Source organism: Octopus bimaculoides, chromosome 1, assembly GCF_046866305.1.
Source record: "Octopus bimaculoides isolate indiv1 chromosome 1, ASM4686630v1, whole genome shotgun sequence".
Taxonomy (NCBI): domain Eukaryota; kingdom Metazoa; phylum Mollusca; class Cephalopoda; order Octopoda; family Octopodidae; genus Octopus; species Octopus bimaculoides.
This window is the reverse complement of record NC_142928.1, coordinates 9402412-9412869: the sequence shown is the minus strand read 5'-3', so window position 1 is coordinate 9412869 and position 10458 is coordinate 9402412. Positions and strand designations below refer to the sequence as shown.

Here is a 10458-nt window from a genome sequence, read left to right as displayed (position 1 = left end):
CTAGCAAAGTCCCTTGGTGACCCTGTCAGTGCAGGTGCCACTTAAGAAGCACCCAGTCCACACTGTAAAGTGGTTGGCATTTGGAATGGCCTTCAGCTGTGAAATACCTTGCCAAAACAGACACTGAAGCCTGGTGTAGTCTACTGCCCAGCCAGTTCCTGTCAAACCGTCCATCCCACACCAGTATAGAAAGCAGATGTTAAATGATGATGATTGATATATATATATATATATATATATATATATATATATATATATATATATATATATATATATGTATATATATACATGGCATAAGCAATTAAAGCAGTGTTAAATTGAAATAGCCATACATGTATCATACAGAATGTATGTATACCTTTGATAGGTTGGTTACTGCAGTATTTGTTCTGAGATAACATCTCTTATGTTAAAAGCACAAAAACTATCAGAGAGAGAGAGAGAGAGAGAGAGAGAGAGAGATACAAGAACTCATCCTCGAAGCAGCCAGGACAAATACTGCAGTGACTGGTTGATGGACAGTGTGTCTACATCAAGTAGGAGGTATAGATAGCTATTTTAATTAAATGCAACCTCAGTTGTCTATACATGATAGACGTGGTGGCGGCGGCGGGTCGGCGGCGGCAGCGGCGGCGGCGGCAACGGCGGCGGCGGCAGCGGCGACGGCGGTGGTGAAGTTTGTTGGGGTGATAGTGCTGGTGATGGGAATAATGGTAACGGTGGGTAATGATGCTGGTGGTAGTGGTGATGGTGGTGATGGTAGTGGTGGCGGCAGCGGTGGTGGCGGCGGCAGCGGTGGCGGCGGCGGCGGCGGCGGCGGTGGTGGTGGTGGTGTTTGTGGCAATAATGTGGTTGGTAGTGGTAAAGGTTGCAGGGTGATGGTGGTGGTGGTAGCAAGTTGAGAGGAGCAAAAGCTGAAGAAGTAACAATGCAGCTTTGTTTTCTTTCAGCCAACAACTAAAAGAATCCGATTTGCCAATGGAAAGTCAGGTGGTGGGGTTTTTTTCTTTTTCCACCTCTTCTCAATATAAAAACTAGTTTTTAAACCCTGTCCAAGGTCAGAGGTTTATTATTAGTCAGTGGTTCATGCATTCATTGTTTGTTTTATGCTGACAGATTATAGATTAATATGTTCTGAGTAAACGCAGGATATTCTAGTTTAGAGGAAGCTAGCCACACTACAAATACAATATTAATAAACAAGACACATCTCTGAATATTCCTTCAGAGGTGAAAAATGTCTTCCATTGGCAACAATTTCTGAGATATTTAAGAGAAAACACAGTGTTTGAGGGAAGTTGGTTCCTTTGAGACTGAAGTAAAGTTGAATGTCCAGGATTTAAACTCACCTTGAATCAACAACAGAATTATTTAGAATTTTAATTATTTACTAACATTTCAGATTAGACTTTCAGGTGGTGTCAGTGAACAATCATCTTTGTCTCATCTTGCACCAAAACAAATCTTTTAAATAGTTTTATTTATTTGTTTAAAAAGAAAAAAAAACTGCCTCTAATTATTTTCAGCCACAATGTTAATTATTTATTTATGCTAATTAATTATTTTCGATTAATAGTTTAAATTTTTATTTTATTTTAGATTGAAGCTATGGATGATGCGTAAATACTATAATGTCAAGTTTGAAATATTAAAGCTTGCTGCCTTCTTGACTCAAAATAAGAAGAAAAATAATGAGAATCACTTTGGAAGTAACTTTGGTCAATGATTGCTCCCTTTTTTGTAACTCTGTCTTGCAGCCAGGCCTGCATTACCAATCCCTAACTATGACCCAGCTATAGATCAGTTATAGATCTATCAATAAATCACATAAAAAACCACAAAAGAGTTTGGACACATCCACCACCCTACAATAACGACAATTGTCCCACCACCCACATTGGTGGTTCTCTGTCTTAAGACCTATATTTAGGACTTGTCCTAGCAGAATGGCATGAATGCTAATGATGATGATGATGATGATGATGATGATGATGATGATGATAATGAAAATGATTAATAATTAAAACAACAACAATAATAACATGATATATATAGTCAGTATTCTAATATGGCCAATGTCAAGATTTATTTTTGAAATCAAGTGTAATTTATTTTACTACCACACAAACCTGTGTACACACACACACACACAACTTTTCACAAATAAAATCACATAAAAAAAACATACACCCCATCACCCCCACAAACATGAAAACAACAGAATTTGACTCCCTATTAAGGATACAAGCTTACCTAAGTTGCCTTAGCTTGTACTCCCTCATCTCACCCTTAATGGCCTCAAGGCTCGTTTCCTCTCCGACCCTAAATGCAGTTTAATTGATCTCTCCAAAAGTTAATTAGCAAACGTATACTTAAAATTGAGAGAACTGCTAGAACAATGGAACTGCAGCTCTGCTGCCAGAAAATGGTTCCATGACATTGAAAACAAACCATCCAATAGATTTACCCATTCCAACATAGAAGACTTTTAATGCTTACATCAAAACGCTCCCTTTGAAAGACGTTGACCTATTGAGACCGTTCCTCTTTGATTAGAGACCTTGACACGAATATTGTAGTGAATACTTGGAAGTTTCTGTTGCTCTATGATGATCCTTAATAAGTCACAACATTTCTATGGGATTCTGTGGTGGAGCAGCAGAGGCAGATCTCTCGGGGTTGTTTATCCTTGATCCTTTTAGAATGTAAAACTCTTGCTTAGGATTAAACAGAGATGACAGCTTAACAATCTCACACAATATTGGATCACCATTCAATGGACAGAGTTAGAAACATTCTAATGAATATATTTATAGAATTTGGTTTAATTATAAATATCAGCACTAATCTAATATGAACCAACTTCCTTGGCTTTTCATTGTATTTAATTACCAGAAAGCATCACCACTATAGAAAACTAAATGACAATGCAATGTGTGTGGTGTGTGTATGAGTGTATGTAATCATCCTCCATAATCATAGAAGTTGGATGCTGGTATATGTAGAAGAGTCTCTGATTTATCCTGGGACATGGACATCTTTGATAGAGATGTTCCTTGTTATAATAATACAGAAGCTAGAGCTAGAAGTGGTTTTGGTGTGAAGCTGTTTCTAAACGAAACACCTACCTTCCTTCTCCATACCAGATATGAACCAGAAAGAGAAAGGTTTAATCTTAAAGCTGGTTTAATCCATCACATCACTTGTATGTTACCATGGGCATAGTCAGCAATTGCCAAACATTATTAGTAAGACAGCATCTCTCATATACAAATACAATAAGTTTTTCAATATTCACTATATTAAGGTTAGTTATCTTTGTCTGGTCAGCAACACTTCCCAGATTATATTTGACAATCAAAACCATTCCCATCCAACAGCTTACTTGCAACTAATAAAACCTTCAGATATGAATGTTTTTCAATAATATGGAACATTGTCAATAAAGCTGCATCTTATTTCAACAGACTGTCTGTCTGTCTGTCTGCCTGCCTGTCTGTCTATCTATCTATCTATCTATCTATCTATCTATCTATCTATCTATCTATCTATCTATCTATCTATGTGTGTGTGTGTTTATAAATATGTATATATAATTACATGTTATTATACATTAATTCTTTCAATATATAATTTAAACAATGCATTTATGAGAACCAAAGTAACTTGTTGCATTCCAGGTGACAACATTTGACCAAATACACCCTATTATCCTTCCTTCTGCCATGCGAATAGATGTGTGTGTGTGTGTGTGTGTGTGTTTGCTTACATTTACACTCTACAAAAATCACAATGAGTATTGTGGTTGTTGTCACTTCTGTCGGCAAATCATCAGCTTGCTATGTACCTTTGAAGATGTGTAAAGTATAAGATCTTTTTTCTTAAAAGACAAGTAATGGTTAGTGATAGGAAGGACTTCAGGCTATAAAACATTGTCTCAGTAATATATCCCTCTAATCCATGTCAGCATGGAAAATGGAATGAAAGCATATTTCTAAAATATCTTCCCATTATGTTTGCTGGTGTAAACGACTCAAACTACCTCAGCATTTATTCCATAAGAATCACTGACAATCTCGTAGAGACTTGACTGCCAATAGTTTTGTTCTACAGTCTAATCTTTTTGTATCATATCATTTTACAGTCATTGAACTGTGACTGTATGGGGGCAGCCCTTCAAGGGTTTCCATCATTCATGTTCATTCAGTACTTCTATAAATTTGGTAAACATTCATTGTTACTATTGAGGAGGGAACAAAATCCATTGAAACCATTATATTGTTACCAGCCATTATCTCATTAAGAAAGAAATATTGACTCTACGTTTATCATGCATTGAGCACTTCCTTGAGTTATGATCTGCTCAATATCAGTTTAAGATTTATATACAGTATGTGTGTGTGTGTGTGTGTGTGTGGTGTGTGTGTATATATACATATATTTATACACACATATACATATATATGTATATATATTTTTATATGTGTGTGTGTGTGTGTGTCTGTGTGTGTGTGTGTGTGTGTTTATTAAATTAATTTAGGTAAAATGAATTTAATTCTTACTTTAACCATTGAATTAAAGTGTAATGTTTGATTGTGTTAGACATTAGCAGAATAACTTATCTACTGGTGCTTAAGTGACCATGAAATTGTCTGTGATTCTCTTGTGATATGTGCTGAAGTAGACCTGTTGTTTTATGGCAGTGAAACATAGTCTTTGATTAGAAGAGATGGCAGGGTGTTAAATTACATGTATGTATGCATGTATGTATGTATGCACACGCATATGTACGTGTATATACATATATGTCTATGTATACATATATATATATATATATGTTGTTGTTGTTGTTGATAAATGTTTATCATTGTTGTTAAGCGTGTCCTACAATGGTAACTGGTTTACACCAACCCATCCAAAGCTGTTTCTTGTTCTATGATTAAAAATCTGTCAAAAAATATGAAAGTAAAAACCTTCAGTTACTATATTCCAAATACCATCTTAATCATGAAAACACTAATTATTCTTCCAAATTCTTCATTTAGTTCATAATAAAAACACATGGATATTGTTTGCGTTTCATTAGAGAAATTATTAAATCTATGTAAATAACACACAATAAATCTAAGATAGATTTTGAAAATAGAAATATTTATGGTATAAAAATGTTATTTAATATTACAAAAAAAAAAAGTTGTACTGAAAATTATTCTTCAGTGTAAAATGCTGTGATTACAAAAAATAAAATATAAACCATAGAAAATACAATAAATATTGTCAGTCTGATAAAACATTTCCTAAATGTAGAATTCAGAAAATGTTGTGTAACTTGAATATTTTGTTGTCCTAATTTCAATAAATTATTTTCATGAAATATTTTGCAATCACTTTGTTTTGTTTGTTTTTGTAGCCCCCACCCCCACCCCATGAAACACATTGATCCTACTTCATTTTTGTATTTGGTTTGCAAGATTCTTGATGTCAATTCTTGTGTTAAAACAAATCTTGGGAGGGTCATTATCTATCTATCTATCTATCTATCTATCTAGGTCATCCCTCAGGACACCCCAAGACTGTTTCCACATGTTTTTCCCATCCATCTCGACCTTCCATAATGGTCCTCAGCTCCTGTACCCCTTCCATACCAGTATCCTCCAGCAAGTTGTCAATATAGGTCATCTTCCTTCTTCCTCTCTTGGTTCTTCCTTCTGTTGGTTGCCAAAGCACTAGCTTTCATCGGTCTGTCTGATGTAATGTCCAGCTAGCCTCATCCTTCTATGCTGTGTCTTCAATGTTACTTTTGGTAGTCCCTGGTATAAGTCGGCGTTTGTTGTATGACTCTTCCAGGAGACACTGAGTGCCATTCTAAGCATCCTCGTATAACAACCGTCCAACTGCTTCTTCAATGCTTTAGTAAACATTCATGTTTCAGCCCCGTATAGAAGAACCGACTCCACTGTTGCCAGAAACAGCCTCACTTTCAATTTCCTGGCTAACTTGGAACTCCAGACCTTTCTCAATTTATGGTATGCTAATCGTACTGTCTCCATTAGAGATAAAGAGAAAAATTCTTTAGACTTTATCGAAATACTTCTGGCAACTGGAAGAGAACAAAACAGATGAAGATTTAAAGAGAAAACAACAGACTATACATCAAAAGAACAAAATACACCCTGTTTGCACCGTAGAGAAGGTTACTACTTTGCAATCTACAAAAACTTCAAACGATTACTGAAACACTTTCTCAAAATGTTTTGGTTCTGGGTAGCAATTTTTCATGTTTTCACTTATCCTGTGCCTCCCTTCCTAGAACACTTTTTCTAACTTAGTACAAGATTATTTTAATTCATAATGTATATTTCGTTATTGTTATTATTAATTATTTTATATTTCGTTTAGACTCTTATAATATTTAATTATGTTTTCGTAATAAGTTAGAACCCCAAGAACACAAGATACAAAGGATTCGCAGTCAATAAGCACACGAAATATATACACCTATCATCAGCTAACTAACGGATGCCATTATGTTTTCCACTCTTGGGCAGCACTATTGTATCTGGCGGGGGTCAACAATACTGAAAACATAAACACTACTTAGAGATTAATGAACCAAATGCAGGAGTGAAACATTTGCACCATACTTTTAAAGTATAGTACTTTCTCTATCGGTCTTTTTTGTCGAACCACTAAGTAACGGGGATGTAAACACAGACATAAAAACACACATACATACATACATACATAGGTGATGATTGCTTCATCTTGACAGATGATAGCCGCCCCATCAACACACACTCCACACACCATCACACAGCACAATCCCTCCGTTGATGACTTTTGAGACCAGCTGCTGATTGACAGGCTTTAAAACACAAGTGACAGATATTATTCATCTTTCTTTTACATCTTTGTCCTTTGGAATCTGATTCTGAAGGAATCTTTTTGTGAACTAGCAGATGTCTTTTAAGTCCAGCTATTGTCTTACAAGTTTTGTGACACATGACACAAGTCGTAAGAAGCGGTTGGTGTTCAAGATCATTACATATCTGAGCATTACGATTTTCCCTGCTTTCGACAACAGAACATAATCACACATAATACATATTCAATGTTCACTGTTGATTACAGTCTCAATTGTTCCTTTGCGACAGACCCTTTTAAGCTCAGAGTGCTGAATCGTTTTTTCCTCCCAGGCATTGCAACCAGTCTTAACAGCACCTCTCCACTCCTTCCGATCCAGAACATCATTTTTCCAATCACTTTTGTTCATATCTAGTTTCTTCAGGTTTTCATTCATACAATCTTTATACCTTTTCGTCGGCTTACGTTGTGGTCACTTACCAGAGCTGAGCTCACCATGAAAAAGACGCTTTGGCAATCACTCATCTTTCATTCTAATAACATGTCCAGTCCACCTTATTTGAGCCAAGATAACATGGTGTTTAATTGAACTAGGTGTCATGCGCAAAACTTCTGTATCTGGTATGAAACATTCCCACTTGACTCCCAGGATACGTTTGAGGCACATTTGATGAAATCTCTCCAGCATTTTCATAGGACACCTGTAAGTGATCCACATCTCACTCGAATAAGAAGTGCAGTCAATACACACGTTTTATAGACACTGATTTTTGTCTGCAGGGAAATACTTCTATCCACCCACACTCACTTTTCGAGCTTTCCAAATGCAACACTTCCCTTTCCTATTCGATAGTATATCTCTGCATCAAGACCACCATTCCTTGACAGTGTGTTTCGAAGGTAAACAAAGGTGCCAATGACTTCTAACCGTGTTCCATTCACAAAAATATTTGGTTCAGAATATATTTGTCCTGGCGCAGAAGTAAACGTTACTTTAGTTTTCCCAAGACTAATTGTGAGTCTGAAATGTACACATGCAGTGGAAAATCTGTCCATTATATATTGCATATCCTCCTCTGAGTGTGCCATCAAATCAGCATAAAGTAACTCTCTTACAAGTGTTTTGAAAGTCTTTGCTTTGCAGTTAAACCAGGTCAGATTAAAAATGCGACCAAATGCCTGAAATCTGGTTTCGATTCCCCTGTTGCAATCCTTGAAAGCATACTAAAACAATGCAGCAAAATAAATAGAGAAAAGTCTAGGGTAGGAATATCTCCCTGTTTGAGACCGTTGTCCACCAACAATTCATGAAATAGCTCACCATGAATGACTACCTGAGCTTTTATGTTTTTGTGTAGTTCCTTAAAGAACCTCACAAAATGTACTGGGCAGCCAAGTTTACACAAAACGATTCACAGTGCCTCCCTGTTTACTGTGTAAAATGCCTTAGTTAAATCTACGAAGACCTGGTATCATGGAATTTGTTCCTCAAAGAATTTCTCTTGAACCTGCCTCACAGAACATACCATGTCCATTGTTCCTCGCTCAGGTCTGAAACCAAACTGTTCTTCAGGAATAATGTGGACACATATTTGCAACGAGACGATCCAACATGATCCTTGAAAGTATCTTCCCGGTATGTGCCAAGACAGTTATCCCTCTAGAATTACCACACACTGCCTTTGGGTCCTTACCTTTGTATACAGAGATTAGAATGCCATTTATCCATTCCTGTGACAAAAGATTCATTCCAAACTCGAGTTATCAGGTTATGAATTTCAGATGAAATATGATCCCCACCTGCTTTCAGAATTTCAACTGGAATATTATCCAATCCAGGAGCTGTACCTGATCTTGATAATATTCCAGGTTAATTTGACAATTCCGCAGTTAACTGTACACTTATTTTATGAAAACGGAATGGCTGGTTGGGGTGGTGGGGTGCGAGTTGGCTCCTATTTCTAGTAATCCATGTACTGTCTATTTCCCCGTAATGCTTTTTACAGAATGAAAAAAATACTCCACCTATCACTCAATCCACTCCTGACTTTCTCTAAGTTTAACATTACATTTATTCCTTTGTGTATGTTTATACATATATAAAGGTTTGTATATTGTCATCAGCTCGTCCCTCGAATCCAAGGATTGATTTCTCCTCCTGGATGAATGTTTGGACCATTAATGCTGGTGGCTAACGAAGTCAATCCTGACATAGAACACACGGTTGCATTGACTACATGTGAACATCAGAGTCAGTCGTAGTCATTGCTGTTGTCTCTTCTCTTTTTCTTTTATATTTTTTCTCCTTCAAACAATATTACATTATTGTTTGTTTCATCGCTTGTCGAGACGGTTGGTTATGGTCGTCTCAAAAGTCAGGAGATCGAAGCTGGTCTACTTCAAAGTTAACTTTAGTTGATCTTTGAAGCGTTGAAGAGGAGGGACTCCTCTTTGTCTTTTCTAGGTTGCCAGTTCGCTGCAGAGGATTTGAAGAGAAAGCCATTCATCGTACATCTCCAGGTGATATGGCCAACCCATCGAAGGTAATGTTTGATGATTAGGGATTCGATGCTCTGGCTCTTCACCTTTTTCCATCACAGAGTTATTGGGGACATAGTCAAACCATGTGATGTTCAAGAGAGAGCGAAGTTTCACTTGATGAAAGTGTTTGAGTTTTTATGATGTCACAGCGATACAAAGTCCAGGTTTCACAACCATAGGAGAGTGTTGCTATGACAACAGCTTCGTAGACCACAATTTTCGTCTTCAAAGTTAGGTCAATGATTTCTGACTCTTCGTTTATGTATGTATATATATAGAGAGGAGAAAGAGAAAGACGTATATTGGCTTCTCTAACTATACATACACACATAGGTTCTTTGAGGTGTAGATATCCTGTCTCTCTGTTTCCTGCTTTACAAACCTAAGCTTTTATGAGTTGCTGGATGGCTAGATTGATAAATAATGCAATACTTATCAAACAAGTTCTGGCCAAATTCCTATAATGACGTACCAACCTGATATTTGAAGTCTTTATTGATTTCAATTATTCTTATTTTCCAGCTATTTAAATCTGAATTCTGCTGTTTACATTTCAAAATATTTTCTCAGTGATCTGGTTGTTACAGTCTTGTGATGTGATATAAGGATTTCTGAAAAAGTTCTGAGAATGAATATTTTGGGCAATGATTGATACTGCTTTTAACTGTTCTTTCATACATGTATATATATATATATATATATATATATATATATATATATATATATATATATATATATATATATATATATATATATATACAGATATAGGGCAGGGAATCGTCAATTAGTAATAAAATTAATAATTAACAATTTAGCCAAGTAGTTCAGTATGAAAAAACCTTTATCGGTAAAACCATTTATAATTATAAAATACATATTTTATGATTATATATATATATATATATACATAAATTTAGATAGTTATGGCCGGTTTATGGGGTTACCAGGATTTTGTGGCCATAAAACGCTTAGCTTTACATCTTGACAGACCCCAATGGCTAGGGGTCTATAACCTCTCTTCAAAGTGGAGGAAGAAAAGAGCCTGTGACTAGT

General features: G+C 36.1%; 1 protein-coding gene across 1 annotated transcript in view; it reads left to right on the top strand.

Annotated features, from left to right (window-relative positions):
* Window positions 1-5384, top strand: part of LOC106874194 (calbindin-32) — a 122127-nt gene extending 116743 nt beyond the window's left edge. Inside the window, exon 12 of the mRNA XM_089348378.1 lies at window positions 1600-5384. Coding sequence (XP_089204504.1) covers window positions 1600-1726 — 127 coding nt within the window. The 3' untranslated portion in view covers window positions 1727-5384. The remainder of the gene's footprint in view (window positions 1-1599) is intronic.
* The last annotated feature ends 5074 nt before the right edge of the window (window positions 5385-10458 follow it).